Source organism: Dicentrarchus labrax, unplaced genomic scaffold (assembly GCF_905237075.1).
Source record: "Dicentrarchus labrax unplaced genomic scaffold, dlabrax2021, whole genome shotgun sequence".
Lineage (NCBI taxonomy): Eukaryota > Metazoa > Chordata > Actinopteri > Moronidae > Dicentrarchus > Dicentrarchus labrax.
Window position 1 is genome coordinate 9,425,641 of NW_026136724.1, and position 19,232 is coordinate 9,444,872.

General features: G+C 44.2%; 2 protein-coding genes across 8 annotated transcripts; both read right to left on the minus strand.

Annotated features, from left to right (window-relative positions):
- Positions 1-696: 696 nt before the first annotated feature.
- On the minus strand, positions 697-16,208 carry kdm5a (lysine (K)-specific demethylase 5A). 7 transcript variants are annotated; one of them, XM_051391810.1, is made up of 29 exons: positions 14,944-16,208; positions 14,049-14,126; positions 13,176-13,298; positions 12,805-12,975; positions 12,384-12,572; positions 12,031-12,109; positions 11,825-11,916; positions 11,561-11,728; positions 11,342-11,461; positions 11,011-11,169; positions 10,436-10,617; positions 10,049-10,211; positions 9,823-9,942; positions 9,529-9,723; positions 9,187-9,368; positions 8,899-9,023; positions 8,643-8,793; positions 8,367-8,484; positions 8,039-8,215; positions 7,763-7,941; positions 7,413-7,560; positions 7,113-7,292; positions 6,350-6,910; positions 6,084-6,242; positions 5,436-5,579; positions 5,206-5,353; positions 4,818-5,038; positions 4,197-4,673; positions 697-1,781 (listed from the first exon to the last, which is right to left on the minus strand). In XM_051391810.1, the coding sequence occupies exons 1-29, from the start codon at positions 15,088-15,090 to the stop codon at positions 1,407-1,409; spliced, it is 5,331 nt and encodes a 1,776-aa protein (XP_051247770.1). In that variant the 5' UTR covers positions 15,091-16,208; the 3' UTR covers positions 697-1,406. The 7 variants fall into 7 exon arrangements, with proteins under 7 accessions (XP_051247770.1, XP_051247774.1, XP_051247775.1 ...); XM_051391814.1 differs by having other exon boundaries at positions 7,422-7,560; positions 11,561-11,719; positions 14,944-16,207; XM_051391815.1 differs by having other exon boundaries at positions 5,451-5,579; positions 7,422-7,560; positions 8,367-8,487; positions 11,561-11,719; positions 14,944-16,207.
- A 488-nt stretch (positions 16,209-16,696) lies between these two features.
- Positions 16,697-19,171, minus strand: LOC127358645 (aldo-keto reductase family 1 member D1). Its single transcript, XM_051391897.1, has 9 exons — positions 18,894-19,171; positions 18,640-18,807; positions 18,426-18,542; positions 18,257-18,334; positions 17,888-18,010; positions 17,536-17,645; positions 17,193-17,358; positions 17,008-17,090; positions 16,697-16,923 (listed from the first exon to the last, which is right to left on the minus strand). Exons 1-9 carry the CDS (start codon positions 19,032-19,034, stop codon positions 16,881-16,883), a joined length of 1,029 nt encoding a protein of 342 aa, XP_051247857.1. The 5' UTR covers positions 19,035-19,171; the 3' UTR covers positions 16,697-16,880.
- Between the last annotated feature and the right edge of the window lie 61 nt (positions 19,172-19,232).

Genomic DNA, 19,232 nt, shown 5'->3' on the forward strand with positions numbered 1-19,232 from the left:
AGAGCGGTGACAGAGGTGAGTCACAAAAGCAGCTGAGGTCAGTTCACACCGGATTTGACCTGGCAGAGTTAGAAGTGGACATCAGCACACCCCCCCTGCCCAAGCCCCCACCCACAATTCTTCCCTCCTCTTTTTTTCTGCAAATTCAGATATTCATGTGTAAGATCAACAGAATTATTTTCTCTTTTCCACTGAGGCGCCATGTTGAAAAAGTTAGGGTCAGCCACAAGTGGAAGAAAAAAAAACTGAACAAGGAAAAACTTATACATATTGTGAGAAAAATGTTCCATGCTTGAAGCAGAGTGGGAAAAAAAACACATGTAACATAGGATTCAGCATGCAAGACCTCATAAAAGTGCTCCACAGCATGCTTCCACATGTCTCCTCTAATTGAGCTTAATGAGTACCACAGGAAATGTGAAGCTTAACTTGCCACTTGAAATCAATCAACCTCTCAATGACACGGTCATAAGTCACTGTGGAGACCTCAGGGTGATTGGTGGGTCAAATTCTGACACTTCAGCCGTGTGAAGGACAAAAAACACTCTTGCACTTAGCTATGTTTAGTTTTCTAGATTTTTTGTGGTTCTGTCCACTCAGAGACAACACAGAAAATGAAGTGTGTGCCATTTTTAATTCCTTAAACAAAAAAAAGTAAATTAACACAAAGAAAAAAAAAAACATCACAATTATCAATCATTTGACTAGGAATAGTTTATTAAAGGTGAGAAAACAAAACCAAAAAAGCCACAATCCATTTTTTTTTAATTGCTTAAAAGTATGTACATTATAAATAATTCTACTACATTACAACCATTTGTTTCCTAGTCTGGAGTCCTACACATTGAGATGTTACTGTCTGGAGAGCCAGGCGGAGGGCAGAGGGGAGCGGTTCAGGATGTCCAGTACAACACAACTGGGGAACACATCTGTTCATTTGCCTGTTTTGCACTGAATACAACAGCTGGAGTAAGTGGGTTTCTGTTTGACTGTTAAGCAAGTGTACCGATGACTTGTTATTGTTCAGAGGAGGACCGGGAAATAGCTGGTGGATGTTTTCTAGGCCTAAAACTGTTGTAGGAGGACTAAGTCTTTGTCTTTTTGCCTTTTCAACAGAGCTCTGAGAGAGAGCATGTCATTGCTGGAGCCACATGGTGACGGCAGGCCTCCTCTCTGCTTTCCAGATGCAAGTTGGGTTTTTTTTCTCCTTGTGCTCTATGATCCAGGCAGTAACAGAAGTGCCTCTGGTTTGTCCTTCTTCTTCCAAGCTCACTCATAAAGGCCTGTTCTGACCCTCAGATGCTGTACAGTCTGGGTGAGAGGTTGAAACACTAGCCTGGATACTAGGTTTTTGCTCATTGTGTGAGGTACAGTAATCAAACTCAGTCCTAGGCTGTTTCTGTATGCTAACTGCCCTGTTGAGGCTCTTGCTGCTGCTGCTGCTGCTGCTGCTGCTGCTGTTGCTGTTGCTGTTGCGGATGTGAAGTTCCTGGATTTAGATGAGAGGCGGGGGCCGTGTGAGACCACGACGCCACGACAGCCGACGACGGCAGACTCTGGACGCCGCCGCCGCTGCACATCGACGTCGCCAGCACTACGATGCTCTCCTCTGCCACCTCCTCCACGGTCAACCCTCCGCCTCCTCCCCCGCTCACCCCGGCAGCCTTCCGGGAGCAGTCCATGCAGATGTAGTCTTCGTTCTCGGCCATTTCGCATGACACGCCAACGCACACCTGGTGGAACCACTCGTCGCAGCCGCCGTCGCACTGCACCCAGTCCACCTGGAAATACACAGGGGCAGGAGAAGGCACGTGAGCGAGGATTAAGAGGGACAATAAGGAAACATCATGACATTGAAGAAAAAAAAAAAAACACATGCAACAGTGGTGTGTCAAGCAAAACACAAAACTCCAGAAAAACATCATTCGTGAGTAATTTTTAACAGCATGTTAAAGCTGCAAGTCAGTCATTGCTTGATTGATTTAATGTACTGCAGAGCCAGAACAAAACACTGATGGACTGTAGATGATCCAGGATATGTTTCACACACACCACTAAGGACTGTCAGCTAATTTACTGTAGAGTAAAACACACTGGACTGCTTGTGCACACTCTTAAAGAGACTAGGTGTCACATATTGTGTACACAGCATCCAAACATACTGGAAAACAGCTTTAGCAAGTCATCAAATACATTTATCATTCATACATTTACATATATAATGTAGCTGCTATCTGCAGAAACGTGCAACATAACACTTAATAAAGCACACTGTTTTCTAGGATTTGATGTATTTTACTAGTCCAGGTTGTGGTGTTCAAGGTTGCAGGGGCCCCATCCCAGCAGGCACTGGGCTACAGGTAGGGTACATCCTAGACAGGTAGCCAGTCTATCAAAGGACTAATACTTGAAGACACATGAAATGATTAACTCAAATTCACATTTAGAGTCTCCAACCTGCATGTTTTTGGAGTCACACAAACATGGATGTAAACCCAACAAACAAATAAACAAAACAAAAACAAACACAGTCTGCTGGCCCGGTCAGATTTGAACCTGAGTCCTGGATTCAATTATTAGTTGACAGTAAATCAGTTTTCTTTTCTTTCTTTCTTTTTTTAAATTGAGACTGATTGTGAGAGGGAAATGGCTGAGGAAACATCATCCCAACTTTCCGGTGTTGTCGGCCTAGTTTAGAGCACCACCTTCATAATATCGTCATCTTCACTCCACCCACAGAGCTGCATGCCTACCAGTTCCTCGGCTCTGATAGGCTGCCCCGGCAGACACGGAGGGGAAGGAGACTGGCCACTGGTTAACTTAGCGATCGGTGTGCAGCGCTGTCTCCAAAAAGGAACACATCAGTGTGTCCTGTTAATACGTTATGTGTAACTCTCCTTAAGGTGTTCCAGTGCTGTTATCAGCTGTTGATATTCAATAAAGTTCCATGACTTTCATTTTAAGAAGTGTTCATATTAACTCAGCAAACACAAAAAACCTGTGTCATTGCACCTGGAGACACCTGAGTGTTAACGTCCTATGATGAAAGAATCAACCAGAATTTACCGCCTGTCTCAGTGCGACAGGGATGTTACTAAGGAGGGTCAGAATTGTCTAACTGACAAGGTAGTGTGGCAACATCATGGTCCTACGACAGCTACATTTTAACAAGGCATCGTGTCTGATTTGATTAAATTAGTCTGCACTTGAGAGGATTGTAAAGTGCTTAACGAAAGCATATATTTTGGCCTTGACAAGATATCCAAATTAAGCTTTAGGAACTTGGATGACAGGAATACTAGTGGGGGCAGAGCTCGCTGCATTCAATGTAATGAACCTTGTTATGACAGAAAAGCTACAGAAATGTAAAAATGTATTCATAACCTATAATTACAGCAGCAAGTACCAAAACTATTATTAAACCTCCGAACACAGAGTGAACTGGTGTGGATAAACATCTAATTGCTGCATTCATCATCTCAACCTACCACAGGCCTTTTGACATCCAAATTTTAATACATTTTTGCATATGTTTAATTCAGCCCCATGTATGAGTGTCTCTTTACATCTCTTTATATAATAGTATTCTAACAAGTTTCTCATATGTCAAGAAGTGTGAATGAGTAAGTCAACTCATTGTGATATCTTAGATAGCTGAAGATGTATTATTATTCAAATTTTTAGTATGGACTTTCACAATTAGTCAATTAATCGATTAGTTGAGCGACAGAAAATCAAACCGGCAACTATATTAATAAGAGATGATGTAATTCTTCAAGCAAAAATGCCAACATCTCTCTGGCTGCAGCTTCTCTGATGAAAGGATTTGCTACTTTTCATTGTAAACTGTATGTCTTTGGGTTTTGGACGACCAAATAGGACATTTGAAGACATTCTGTCCATATTCCTATTAACTAGAATGCTTTAAATTCATATATAAAAAATAATACAGACCTTTGAGTTTTAAACAGGTGCACAGTCACATGGTTGCCTTTGACCTCTGTTAATTGCTAAACTGTAGCTGTGTTTATCAATCATCTATAATTCACCTTATGTGCCTCTTTTACTGCAACACGACCTCTTGACAACACAATCTCAACTTAAAGTGCTGAAACTCCGACTTACAGTTGTCCAGGAAGACATTACCATTACCAAATTACAAAAATATTTCTCACAATTGGTTCACCTTAGCTCACCTTATCTTTACAGGGTCTCTGGCAGTTCTTGGCTGCACACACAGCGTTCTCATCGTTGGAGTCCTCAGCCCCAGACCAGTCATATTTGGAGGGAATGTCGAGAATCTTCTTCTCCTTCCTCTTCTCAAGCCCCTCCCTGATGGCCTCCGCCTTGGCCGCTGCCTTCTCCTTTCTTTTCCTCTCCTTCTCCTCCTTGGCTAACCGTTTGGCCAGCTGCTTCATCTCCCGGTTCTTGTCCAGGTTGAGTTTGAGCTTCTTCTTCTTGGGTTTGCCCCCAAGACCCAGTTCCAGGCCGACCCTTTTCAGCTCTTTGGATTTGGCAGGTCGCATGTCGCCCATTGCCGAAGCCCCACCGGCGGCAGCTGCGGCAGCCATCAGCATGTGGTGGTGCTCTGCTCTTTCTAACTTCCGTTTTCTCTTCTTCTCTGAATCCTTAAGCTTGATCTTCAGGGGCTTCTCCATCAGAGAGTCGTCGGGCTGTAGAAAAGGAAGGAAAGGTGAAATAAGAATTGCTATGACCTTGCAAGCAGGTTTTTCATGAATTTAATCTTTTCACAAAGTCAGAACCAACTGAAACCCAATCTTTAGTCACTTTCCAGCATATGCATTGAGCTGCCCTACCTCCATGACTTGCAGGAATCTCTCCTCAGAGGGAGGGTGTGTGGCCTGCAGGATCCTCCAGATGTGCTGGGTCTCATCCAGGGACACCTCCAGCAGGTCTCCCAGCATCATCAGCTCCTCCAGCTGGGCCTTAGCCTGCAGGGAGAGCTCGAGCACTGGCGGCTCCAGGCTGCGAGGTACCAGGGGGGTCTTCCTGGGCTGCTTTCTGGGCGTGCCAACGTCTGAGAAGTAAATATTTTCAGTATGAGATGACATATTTCAGAGGAAAATCAGAAAGTGTAATTAAAATACTCAACATAATAGCTGTCCTTGAATCATTTTAACACCAAAACGACAGGGAATGAAGGGTAGGCAGACTCAAAGCAACAGAAGTTAAGTGTGGCCTCACTTTGCACACAGGACTTGGACGCTGACGAGTAGGCGTGTTCGGCGCAGAAGGAGGGCGTGGCAGCTGGCCACATGTGACTGACCACCTCCTCGGACTTAACAGGGATCTCCTCATCGCAGAACAGGTAGGGCTTCACCTCGCCTGGGTCCTGCACCAAAACACATTCAAAGGGAAGAATTAAAAAAAAAGAAAATCCTCCTCGTTTATACGTGGCTAACAGCGCCACTTACCACAGTCTCGCATACCTTCATGTCATAACCGTAAGTCTCCCTGATGTCCTCGTCTGAGTCCGTCTCCTCATCGTCATAGTCCACGGACTGGCGAGGTGATGTGGCTCTGCTGAAACCTGACTGCTGAAAAGTCTGGATGTGTCCCTGGGGAAGAACAGAAAGTTACACACATAGTCAATGTCTTTGTTGTCAATGTCTCCTTCAAGCACTTAAAATGAACAAAGTACCTGTTTACAAAAGCACGCTACAACAAAAGCATGCATGCAATCTTCTTATTTTAATTAAAACAGCATTAGGCTGAATAAAAAAGCCAAATACTTTGCTTGACACCTTCAAAAGGCGTAATTATATTAAATATAAATATATAATTTTTTCAACAAACTATATACAAGGAATTCTGTAAGTTTATTTAATTGATGAGATCTCAGGCTGCCATCTGCCGCCTGTAATCTTGTGGTGTAGTTCATGTTAATACATTAGTGCCCTCTTCTGGTGGATTCTATAATTACATCCCAAGCTGCAGTAGAAGCACCAATAATTACCATCCACACCTATAAACAGGATTCTTTTAGTCTTACTGGTGCTGTCCTATAACAGAACAGAAATTAGAACAAAGTAAAATCGATGAGAGATGAAAGTCTAAAGTACCTGCAAGTCAGGGTTGGCAGCAGCTTTCTGGAGCTCGGCATTGATGATCTTCTCAGTTTTCTCCCTAGCGGCCTGCTCCACCATGCGCTGGCTCAGCACAGACAGCTTTGCCAGGGCTGAGGACAGCTCCTCTGTGGCCAGAGATTGACGTGCTCGGTCCTGGTAAGACAGTCAGACCAGTGTATTTAGTAGATATCAAAGCAAACCATGGAAATTAAGTTTCAAAATAAAGAAGCTGTCATGAATAATGTCATTCCTATGCATACCTGCCAGCTCATTGCTCTCTCTGTCAAACACTGGAGGGCTTCTCCTTCAGGCAGACGCACCGGGAGCTTCTGCAGTGACACCAACAGCGACAGGATAGTCTCTAATCTCGGCCTCCTCGACCGCTGACACAGCGGACACAGGAATTTGGAGTCTTTGCTGTTGCTCTGCCAACCCACGCCCAGCTTTTTCTGAGATCCCGTCTTGGGCAGAGGCACGCATGCCCCATGGAACCAGTCCTTACAAAGCTCGCACTGCAGCATGAAGCCACTGGCCGTTTTTCGACACAGGCAGAACTTGACCTCCTCGATGCGGTCGGCCATGGCCATCTTGGCTAAATTGGCAGCACGGAGCGAGTGGATGGACTCCACTTCTTTCTGCTCTTTGGCTTTGAAGGCTGCTACAACAGTGGCGGGTTCTCGCACCTCTTCGAGGCTCTCCTCCAGGTCACTCAGGGCGTCTGGGTCAAAGCCTCCTCTCTCCTTCTCCATGAGCTCCTTGACGCGTTTCCTCTTGCTCTTGCTGTTGCCGTAGACCCCGATGTCCACGCGAGGGCTGAGGACCTAAGAGAAGAGGCACACAGGATAACAAAACACATTATCACCCAACCTTGGTAATCTAGAGACTCCAAAACAATCATTTTACATTTATTTGCCTTTAAAATGCACAAACACAGCACAATATATGCAGTCAACTAGAATTTTAAGATTTAAATGCCATATCTGAGAGGCAAACATCAAATCAACTTTTTTCATGATAGTCCACCTGAAGCAGTGTGTACGTGGAGTTCTTCTTCAGGAAGGTGCGAGCAGTCCTCTCCCTCCAGGCTCGTGCTGCAGCCACCTGAGACTCCACCTGGGCCAGTGGATCAAGCCGGACAGGGATGGAGCGACCTCTGGCCAGCAGGCTCTCCAGCTGCTCCAAGTAAGCATAGCTACTGCCGCTCTGCAAGAGGTGGACATGCAGATGGAGAGAGTTAAGAGAGATTTTTGTAATGCACTCATTTAGAGCAAGTCCGGCTTACAATATTGGTTAAAATGGATTCTAAATGAGTAGTGTACACACAGATGGTACCTGAATGGCTTCCACCTTAGATGTCCACTCCTTGGCCTTCTGTAGGGCGTCTCGTAGGGCCAGAATATTAGGTAGGTACGCTGGGATGTTCCTAGCTTCCAGCACAATGCTCTCCAAGGTCACCATGCTGTGTCGAGGCCTATGGTTACAGAAGGACAGACAGACATAGAATGATCAAGTATGACTTAACTAATAAGACTTTTTTGTATGTAGCCCCAGGTGTGCATGCATTCTGTCTCTAATAGCTTCTTAAATGATGAACAGCACTGTAGGAAAGTGCAAATATCCCCATGAAGTATTTACGAATGTGTTTGTATGCATTTGCATATGTGCATCTTTACCTAGCCTGCAGACAGGCACGGGCTTTGTCCTCCCATCTCTCCGAGACGGTGAGGATCTCTTGCAGCTCGGCCATGGCCTTCTCCACAGCGTGGTGGGGAGCCAGGCCCACCCCAGAGTCTATCAGCCTCTTCATCAGCTCCAGGGTGACACGGTGAGGCTCGGACAGGGTGACACGCACCTGGGACATGACGAAACCAAACCGTGTTACATGAGGCCACACTTACAATAACTCCGTCAGACCACACAGACAGGCTTAGGGTGTTGTATGAGCCCACCTCGTCAAGCCAGCGGGCCTGCTGGAGCTCCTGTTTCAGCCGGGGCAGCTCTGGCAGCTCTACATCCAGGCCACTGCCCAGGTCCAATAGCGCCTGCAGCTTGGAGGAATCTGGCATCTCGTCTGAGAGCGCCACCTGTGCTCGCTCGTGAAAGTCCTCCACATTCTCCAGTAACTCCTTGGAGCGAAGGAAAAGGAAGAGTCAAGTAGAGGTTTTGTGAAGGTAAAAGGAAGGGAAGAGAATGAAAGGAAAGAGCACTGAAGTGGTGAACTGTATTTCATTGATAACTGGGTGCCCAGGGAAGCACAGAGGTACAAAAGGGGCTCACTTTGACTTGTCGGGCCTGGCTGATGATGCAGGGCAGCCTGTAGAGCTGATCCACAAAGGCCTTGAGCTCATCCACTGTCAGTTTGGTGCGGTTGCGACTGCTCTCAGAACGCAGGCGGCTGCTGCACACACACGGAAAAAGAGTGACCGCTTAGTTCACAGAGGACGCAGTATTGATTTGCAAATGGAATTTTTTTTTGAAGTGTATGTACATGCAGGGCAATCAGTAAATCGCTGTTCTGATGGATTATATTAAGGTGTATCCTTGTCCGCTGACCTGTGCCTCTGTTTGCGGCTGAGCAGCAGCTGAGCTACAGAGGAGCACGTCTCCGCCTCTTTGACCATCTCTCTCAGGCGACGGAACAAAGCTTTCTCTGGATACTTCCTGTCCTCTGCATCCTCCAGCAAAACTTTGAGCTCAATAAGATCTATGAGACACACAAAACAAAACTATCACGCAATTGCACACAGAGACACAAAAACTAATTTTGTCCAACATTTACATATTTTGTAGCAGTACTAAAGTATGAAACCTTTCTTGTTCTTCTGATCCGCAGCCAAGGCCTCGGTGACCCTCTTTGACCAGGTGTCATAAGACTGAGCCCGTGTCTTGACGCCGTACAGCATGGACGGAAACTCTTCCAGATCGTAGCGAAACCTGAAATATATGGTGCAGATTTCTGCTTCAGAATACAGCATATGTGGTCGAGTAAATGTACAGCGCTAATCCTGAAGGACAACCCTAAGGCCATGACAAATTAGATTTCTTGACCACATACTATACACATTTTTTTATTGTTAAAAAAACACAGATCTCTCACCGAAGACACTTGTTGCCGAGTGGACAGTCACAGAGATCTGCTGCATGGTGGAGACAGACCAGCCGATCGGGGCTGCAGGAGCAGGTCAGCGCTGACAGGAAGCAGGTTGTCTTACACTTGTGACACTGGCGCTCGTCGTCAGGTAAAAGTTCAAAAACCTCCTGCTCTGAGGACAGCACCCCCTGCACATAAGGAGGAATGGGTCTTAAAAATATACTGTGAAACTGTGAACTCTTGCCATTTTAAAAGGGAATCAAAGTAAGGCTGATGCTGTTAACAGTGATATTAAACTACAGGTAAGGATTACCACAAATCACTCATACCTTCTAAATGGAAACTCACCATTTCTTGGACAGCCTGTCTGAGTTTGGTCTCCTCCTCCATCATTTCTCCCATTTCCTTGAAGACCGCAGCGGCCAGTTCCACATCAAGACTCTCTGGATCAGCAGCCATCTTGCACAGCAGTTCCTCGTGGGAGAAGACGCAATAGCGGTGGAGGCGTCTGTAATGGGCCACACACTGACGACCCATGGGTAACTAGGGAAGGTGCAGGAGTGAAAGATGAACACCCACATTCAACAAATAAATAATTTCTTTTGTTTTTTCAAATGGAGGAAGGATTTGCATCTCCCTCACCCAGTCAGCCGTGCAGAAGTTAACAGCCTCGGCAAAGTTGTAGCCCTGGTTGAAGCCGCTGTGGTAGGCTCTGGGGAAGGTCACTACAAACTCCCCTGCACACTGATTAGTCCTGTACACCTGAAGGAGGAAACACGCACATATGTTACTAATAATCAACAAGGACCACATGACCAACATCTAATTAGATCCAATATCAGCACCGCGAAACATCAAGACTACATACAGGAACACCATGCTCCATGAGGACATTGGGATTCATGATGGTGACCAGTTGATGGAGGAGGTCAGGCTGGGAGTCAAATAGCTCTGGAGCCAACTTTTTCATTACAGCCTCCAGCTGCTCTGCTGCAGAGGCCGGCACTCCGTACCAAGTTTTCGGTTCACCCCTGGAGAACAGAGGAATAAATTAACATTAAATACACTTAGCTGATGCTCTTATCCAGAGCGCACACAAGTGGAACAGAATCAGAATAAGGTTAGTTTCTAGGCATGAATAATTCATTAATTTTACCGTTTCAATTGTAAGCCAAAAAAATTGTCCCCGCCAACATACATGAGGCTGTTAACGGTGATATTAAACTAATAAAGTTTGTCCTTTGTTCAGTCTCACCAGTGCAGGAAGTTGATGGAGTAACTCCAGTGGTCCTCGATGTGCCAGCAGAATGAGGAGAAACACATGCCAACATAGAGCCAGGGTACCTTCATACCCGAGATGTCCACATTGATGTGGGTGAGCACGGACTGCTCCAGCACTGGCATGTTGTTCAGGTTCCAACCTGAGTTGGCATACTCCTGACATGAGAGTAAAACAAAGTGTTTTCTTTCACTTCATGGCAAATGTCCTGTTTCTACTTAATGTAGTGCTATTAAGTAAAAAGAGAAAAAAGCTTTAAGGGGATCTGTGAGATGGAAGTCTAATGAATAAAATGGTCTAGGTAATGCCTCTAAGGGAATCCCCATCAAAAGCGCTTTACTGGTTAGAAACCTCTGTAAGAAACCTCTGATAGAACAAATAAAAACAATGAACTGGGCTTACAATCAAGCTCAACGTGATATGCACCTTACGTTACACATCACAAAGTGTTGAAAAATAACAACAAGTCATATTCTAAGGCCAGATGTGAAAAAATAAAAACCTCTTCAATAGAGTTTATGGAAATATACACAACGGAATAATCATCTCACCTCCTCATCTCCCAGCAGCCTCCTTCTACCGTCCCGGACAGGAAATCCGCTGCCCACCTCCTTGGAGCTGATGTCAGCTCCATACTCTACGATGACATCCTCCTCGATGCTGCTGACCAGGCGCCAGAACTCTTTCTCCACCAACTCTGTGGGGACCATCTGGGGGCACAAGGCGGAAATAATGAAATCCCCATGCCTGGTCTCAACAGTGAAAAGCCTTTGAGCAACACATTTAACCTCCAATGTTAGAGCAGAAAGTGTGACAGCCAAGTGATGGAAGGACGTGGAGGTAACAGTTTACATATTCTAGCTCAGAGTGGATTTTACGTACATGAACAGGCATGTTGAAATAGTCAGACTTAAATTGGTCGGCCATTTCTCCAAAGCTCTGGAGACTGTACTCCCTCACTGCCTGCTCAAAGCCGAATGCCTCCCTGGGCTTACTGCACTCCTGTGAGGGAAGATGGACAACACATTCATTATATGCATTATGCATAAAGAAGGTTACATTTCTAATGAAAAGGATGAGGGGATCAGTAACAAGCCTTACCTCAGCAACACACTTAGGGCAGCGCCAGTCCCCCTTGGGCACATCCTGTAGAGGTGGGATCAGGCAGAAGGTGTGGTAGCTGTCATCACAGCCGTCGCACAGCAGGAGCCGGTCCTCCTCATCACCCCGTCCACACACCAGGCAGAGGTAGAGGTCGATCTGGGGGATCAGTTCCACAAAACATAAAGGGGATGGTCACGCCCAGACTGTCCCAAGATACAATAAGCATCAGTCATCCTTACAACAAAATGAGCTGGCACTCACAAAGTTAACCTCCAGGGTCTCCTTTCGTGGTCTCATTTTGATGGCGAAGGCCTGGGCTTTGAGGTGACGCTGCTTCCTGTTGAATCCATCGTCTGAGTGAATGGAGAGAAGTGCTGGTGTCAGGATAGAAATACTCACAGTAACAGTGCGGATTTGTTGCTCCGTGTCTGCGCTAAAATTACAGGTCAACCAAAAAGGATCCTTACCAGCTGATACAATCTCCAAGCCAACCATCTTGGGACTTGTACCAAAGATCTTTAGGCCTTTTGGCTCCTTGTTTTCCCTCTAGAGAAACACAGCAACAACAACAACAGCAGACTGTGAGACAAAGTGATCCTGCTAAAAAGCCAAATGTTAGATTGCCTCTGGGGAGCACGCCTGCTACAGCTGGGAATCTGTAAAGGGGCAGGAGGTATAAACTTGTTCTGTGAACTGCTCCGATTACATAACACGGTTTAGGCTTAAATTAAAAACTGTGCACAAAAAAGGTTCATTTGTCACCTACCCGTAATGTTATCTAGATGTTATTACATAAAAGAAGTGTATTACACTCGTTTACCTCAGACTTAAGGCGCCTGGAGCGTCTCTCAGGCAGAAGCCGATCTTTGGTTTGCATCCCGTCACCCTCCCCATCTTTCTCCTTATCCTCCTCCTCCTCATCTGGCTCCTCTTCCTCCACTGCCTCCTCACCAACTCCCTCATCCAGTTCTTCCCCATCATCTCCTTCCTCGTATAGCCGCTGGATGCCCTGAAAGAAATGGAGTGAAAAGAAATTAGGTTTGTTCATTAGGTGCAACATTTGGACAGACCAAGTTTGGTTGTTGTGCGATCCAAGACTGAAATTTGAGAGGAATGCTGAGAACACCCAAACCAACCTCAACCTCCATGTTGAAGTTGGTTTTGTACGTTTGTTTTTGTGCAGCTGTATGAAGCATGGTCAAACTGTGTTAGCTTGTCGATGTTAAATAGGCACTACTCACAGTCAGCGTGGCTCCAGACTGGAAGAGTTCATATGGATAAAGGATCCTCTCATAGTGGGAGCGCAGCAGTGAGCCGGTGCCTTTCCCAGATGGGAAGCCCATTCGACTGGCCACCTTTGACCACCTCTTGTCTTTACATACTGTCTCAAATCCGCCCTCTGATGACACAATCTGAAACACACAGGTGTCCAATATTATTATTATTTATTTATTTTTTTTAACAAGAATGAAGGGTAAAATCAACATTTAACAAGTGAACCGAAGTGGAAAAACAAAGGTTCAAAAAACAGGCAACTGGCTAAAATCTATGTTATATAATTAGTCAAAACCCCACAGTTCATAAAAAGCAATGCAAAATGATCTAGTTTTACCTTGCTCAGCTGATAGAGATCCAAAACCTTTCTCTCCACATGAGGGAATCGGATCTTGGATCCCTGCAGCTCCCAGAACTTTGCGATTTGATCCAGAAAGTTGAGCTTAACCCGGGTGAGGGCCTGGATACGCAGGAGAGAGAGGAGAGAGGACAGACTATGAATGCAGGAGCCCAATGTTCTGCTGTTATGCACACTGGACATCTCAGGCAAAATGATGTTTGAATGGCTGCACTCTGATACACAACCATACTTCCCTGGTTATGTGAAAACCTTATAACTCCCATAACTCCAATAGCGGAGCTGTCCTGCTGCTCTGAATTAAACATAAAAGTGAGCAGAAGGCTTGAAAAACACCAAATCTCAACAGGTGCAAGACAGCAGACATTGTACGTGGAAACAAAGTCTGCACACTCTGCTGCTACCATGGGAGTATGTAATTCATAAGTTAATTAACAGCACACCTTGAAGTAGCGTACAGTTTTTAATTTCTCCCAGATTTGTCAATCAAAGCTTAATGCATTCAGAATAACTTCCTAAACACTCATTCTGCGTGTTTTTTTCATTTTCTTCATAAACTGGCAACTGAAGGGTGGTTGGTATCACATCTACGGTGCCCACAATCTCTGTCCAAGAGCCCTTGAGCAAGGCACTGAACCTCAAAACTGCTACAAGCCTGCTGCACTGCAAACAACCCTGCACTCTGATGAAATGCATATGTGTGAGGGACAATATGCATGTGTAACTAGGAGGGATATGCAATGTATACATTGATGATAAAGTATAAGTTAAGTCAGGAAAGCCACATCTGGAACACAACCTCCCTCATTATTATTGATATGACGGCACGGTGCATCTTCCTGGCAAACTCACCTCAAGTTCATTCAGCCTCTGTACTCGAGGAGTGAAGCGGAAGTTGCGTACATCGCAGGCAAATGGAGGCTGCCAATCCTGATGGACAAAAAGACACAATCAAAACGGAATCTTCCCAACAACAACAACAACAACAACAACACGGCAACAAATGAGTGTTTCTCAAGAAAGAACGTGAGCAGGGCTTATTAAATTAGGTTAGGGATTACAACTATTAATAACTCAATAATATTCCTTATTCTGTTATAAAAGTGCAGTTGAGCCCATTTTTTTTAAGTAGAGGACCAACTGTGAATAAACACTGCCTATCTGGAGCTGTTATTTTCAGTATGTTACTCCCTCTGTTTTTACAGGGTCTTGTTGCATTGTTGGCCACATAAGACACACCACAACAGTTAAACGATCCTAGAAAATCATAATATACTCAAATGGTTGCTTGTGCGTCCATATAAGAAAGCATAAATATGAGTTTATTGTCTGTGAGGAGCGACAGGCCTGCCTGTGGCCCAACGTCGCATCCTAGCAGCTAACGTGGTACAGTCACTGTGCTGAAACTTAGCTAGCCATGAAGAAAACAAAAACAAAAGGTATTATAACCGGAACTGTTGAACTGAATCCCCATTTCCTAAACTTTTCTGAGCAATAAATGAAACCTTATCGTACCCAAGTACAAAATACGCACAGTTAAGTGCAAAGAAATTAAGCTTATTTGACCTCTATTAGAGTAATGGCAACTAGTCATGTCGTTGCCTATCGCAAAATTCACGCAGGCCTTATTAAACCAGCTCTACCTACGTAGGAGCATAACACACAAATCCTCGCAGACTTTAATCTCGTGTTTATGACAATGTTTTCTTTTCTTTTCTTTTTTTTTTTAAACGATATGCGAGTTTACCTCCGGAGGTCGGATCTTGCAGATGCCTGTTTTCTCTGCGATGGGTCGGATCTTGTTGATAAATCCTAAAGGATCCGAGAAATCCTCCCAACTCGGCTCAAAAACCGGACATTCAGGAGGGGGGACGAACTCAGCAAACGCAGACATGTTGATGTGGTGCCAGTGAAAACAGTCTTTAAAAAAAAATATCTGCTAAAAAAACAAATGCACCGAGTTCAGCTCAACAGTCCATGGTTATTTCCAATAATTTTCGTCTTGGGGAACTTCCTCCGTGTCCATCATGATCCTTCAAAATCCGAACAGGCCATCCCAGTCGCGATTACGAATCATAATCTGTTTTTTTTTTTTGTTGTTGTTTTTTTTTAAAGTGAATGCATAAATACAACAACAGAGCTGATCAATGTTTTCCCATCATCCGCACACAGCGGGCCAGGTCAGGCCGGGGAGTCTTCAGCACCACTCCCCTACCTGGGACGGAGGGCAGGGTCAGTCCAAAACGCCATCACTTCACAATAATCAACCCCCCTGCAGCGGACACTTGGCCCAGGGACGATCGCAGAAATTTGAAAATAAGTTTGTAAACACACAACACACCAACAACAACAACAACAAAAAAAAAAACACACTCCGGCTTAAAGTGTTGGCTGCGATATTATGTTACGCAAGCTAACATTGCTATTGCTACGTCCGTGTACCTGGGTAGTGCATAATTTCTTCGTGATGGTGCATCAACAAAGTTATCCACGGTCGGTTTAAGTCCTGTGGCGAGCTGGTAATGTCGTTCAGATAACGCAATCACGCTCGACCGTCAGGCTTTCTCCAAATAAACTCTTCACGTCCACTTCTTCGAGCACCTGATAGCCAAGCGGGATCACAACAAGGAGGAGGCTAGTAACTGCGAGCGTACACTGTTGACTGGCGTCTTCACTCGGTGCCACAACCCCCCATTCATTGAAGCATTTGAAGCCAGTGGAAAACTAGCATACAGCTAATTTGGTCGGGCTAAAATCAGCTTAGCTACCTCTGCTCGTTGCGCAGCTAACATTGACGTTAGCTGAGAAAGTCGGCTGAGTACGACAGTCCGCCATTGCTTGGGTGGCTTACTCGGAATCACACAGAAAAAGGGCAATATTCCTTTTGCTTTGTTTTACATGGTGTCACTTTCCGCATCATTTAACGTCGTCTGGAGGTATTGTATCCGCATTAGCTAACGTGCTAGCTACAACTAGCCAGGGTTGGGAAGAGCTGTTGTGTGGTGCCTTCAGGAAAACTCGGATACTTTTTACTACTTCCGAGGTCGCAGGTTTTTTTATAAAAGGCACTGTTCTGCCTGGAAAATGTGACATTTAGCAACCGAGTGCTATTGTGTGGTTGCTGTGTGAACATGGTAGTCTTCTGTGCAATTTTAACAGACATTATGTACAGCTGTTATTTTTAATATTTCCTACAGCACCTTAAGGCAGCATGATTTGTAGCGTTACAAAGGTTTGATGCAACAATGTCCGAAAACACGATGTAACTTAATTTTACAGCTCAATTTCAAATGTCGTAATCATAAACAACAGTTGTTAGAACAACAATATGCGATGTTACTGTTGTTAATGTATTATAATTTCTATTATTTAATTTTACAGTCATAATAATACGGCACCCATCCTCCACTTCCGTTTTAAAGCCCAGGAGAGATGGCAAAAAAGTGAAGCTGAGAACAGTTTTCCAATTGTTTCTGAATCAATCACAAAGACACTTAAAATCTGACCACAGCAGAGCTTTATTGAAACAATCCAATTTCCTGTATGAATAAACTCCATGAAAAGTTCATGAAATGTACAATAAAAGAGATATCAAAATGATTTTAAAGTTAAGGCCCAAATGTAAAAGCAATAAAATTAATAAATTATTGGATTAAATTTAAGCAAAGTCTTGATATCAGTGGCCTAGTAGTCTTCGTGAAATGGATACTCCGGATGATCAGACCACCTGTTGAGTCAACAAAGAGAAATAGTAATTGTTTATCACAGGAGCAGAACATCTCTCATACAGTGTATACTATACTATACTCACATGAGAAGCTCCACAAAACGAATATTCTTGTTCAGACCCTCAATTGCCTTCATCTCAGTCTCAGAAAGAGAGAAGTCGAAAATCTGCAAAGAAATTGCAACATATTTCACCCGCTATTTCCCCCTTTTTTTTTTTTTTTTTTCCAGGCCATACCAAGAATTGAAACTGAGGCCCTACAAACAAACCTGAAAGTTTTCCTTTATACGAGCAGAGTTGAAGCTCTTTGGGATGACCACCACTCCCCTCTGGACATTGAACCTCAAGGCCACCTGGGCTGACGTCTTGTTATACTTTTTAGCAACTGATACCAGTAGCTCATCTTCCAACAGTGGAGGGCATTTTAGGTTTACCCTGTTGACATGATTGGAATTTTATTATGACAACGCAAATTCCCCTTTTCAACTTTATAAGTAAGTGCAGGGTCTTGTAAATGCAAATGAATCCGTTGTAGCTGGGAACACTGTTTTTTTTATTTGCTACTAGTTACATATTAACTTTATGTAATAAGTATCTATTCCTTTCCCATACCAGGATGCATCCCTAGATGTCCCCAAGGGGCTGTATCCCACAATGATAATGTCGTTTTGCTGGCAGTACTCAAGCAGTTTTGGCTGAGTGAAATAGGGATGGCATTCAACCTGTGAAAACAAAAAGCACACATAATAATTGTTAATTGCTTCTTTGTATTATTTAGTAGTATTTATGTGCCACGCCTATTTTCTAAGGAATCTTTACCATTTTTTGTAATCTATTTTGAATTGTCACTGACTTGCGGCAATTTCTTGTGTTTGTTTTTTCCTCATTATATCCATCAAGTCTAATTATTTCTTAGAATTTGCCTAAATTCCAGAACATAGGTTTATAATTAAACTTTCTGTACCTGGTTGGACACAGGCTTGTGTTTGAGCCCAGGTTTGTTCAGGATCAGCTCCAGTTGCCGCTTGTTGAAGTTAGATACGCCAAGAGATTTTACAAGCCCGGCATCTTTGCAAGCCTCCAAAGCCTGTTAAAGGTGTAAAAAAAATAAAGCAATAAAGGCAGAAAGCAGCAAATTAGACTTTGCACTTTGAACAAAATGTCAGGTTTGTAAATGCACAACACAGGGTACTGCTATGGGTTTAGGTTCCTGGCCTTCAGCACATGCATATGATGACCCCAGTATTTATCTTTCTCTGCATTGAACGTACAGGCAGTAGGAAGTCTTTCTATTCTTAAATGGATATTTAAACTTCAGGTCAACAAGTCTCACCTCCCATGTAGCGCGGAGATCTGTCTTGTGATAAATGTACTTCCCATTTTCATCTTTGGGGTAAAATGTATCTCCTGGCTTCAGAAAATAATAATATACAGAGAGTTTAGATGGCAATCATTGGCAGCAGTGAGCGTGAAATTGAATGAAACACTAAATGCACGTATACCTTGAAGGCTATGGGCAGTTCGACAATGTAGAGGTCGATATAATCCAGCTGTAACGCCTTCAGGGTTTTCTCCAGAGCTGGTCTTACCAATTCCGGGGGGTGGAAGGTGTTCCACAACTGCATGATAAGCGCAGGTAACAAAGGTATTAGCTGATACAAACGTGCACTTTGTAGCCATTAAGTTCATTAACCTCTACAAGCAAACAGTACCAACCTTTCCACAGTAGAAGACGTCCTCTCTCTTCACAGTCCCTTCTGCAATTGTATCCCTTAAAGCTTGTCCCACCTCATGTTCATTGAAATAGACCAAAGCCCCATCAATGTGTCTGTACCCTGTTTCAATAGCCACTTTGACTGACTCATATGCAGTTCCTTTAGGGGTCTATCAAAACAACACACACCTTTTTATGAGTGAACATTGTTTATGTGACATGCAGGGGGGGGATCTGACTAAAGCATGTGTCTTACCGTGCGGGGATCCCCATAGGTTCCCAGTCCTATCAGAGGTATGCTGTTTCCATCACTCAGATGAATGGAGTGACTCACAGCTGTCAGGTCCATCCTCATCGAAGAGTGACAGAAATCCCCCAGTGCTGCTGATTGTGTCATTACACAACCCCCACTGCGCTAAACATACCGTCCAATACAAGTCGACACGTAGTCACAGTTACCATAGTTTATCCAGTAGCTGAACCTCTGTCTGAGACTCCTCCCAGGAAAGAAAGCGCAACCTCCCACAAACATAACAGAACTGAGAGTGAGACACTATCTAAAATAAATAAATAATACCATTTAATAATTAGCCTT

What these genes read in the sequence shown, in the direction of transcription:
- kdm5a (XM_051391809.1), bottom strand. Translation starts at nt 15,090, where the DNA reads ATGTCTGCGTTTGCTGAGTTCGTCCCCCCTCCTGAATGTCCGGTTTTT. An exon ending in CTTGGAGATTGTATCAGCTG is followed by an intron (nt 11,917 to 12,030) that starts GTAAGGATCCTT and finishes CCATTCACTCAG; the next exon opens with ACGATGGATTCAACAGGAAG. An exon ending in AAGCCATTCAGGTACCATCT is followed by an intron (nt 7,293 to 7,412) that starts GTGTGTACACTA and finishes CACCTCTTGCAG; the next exon opens with AGCGGCAGTAGCTATGCTTA.
- LOC127358645 (XM_051391897.1), bottom strand. Translation starts at nt 19,034, where the DNA reads ATGACACAATCAGCAGCACTGGGGGATTTCTGTCACTCTTCGATGAGG. An exon ending in CCTATGGGGATCCCCGCACG is followed by an intron (nt 18,808 to 18,893) that starts GTAAGACACATG and finishes TTGTTTTGATAG; the next exon opens with ACCCCTAAAGGAACTGCATA. An exon ending in ACATCTAGGGATGCATCCTG is followed by an intron (nt 17,359 to 17,535) that starts GTATGGGAAAGG and finishes TCATGTCAACAG; the next exon opens with GGTAAACCTAAAATGCCCTC.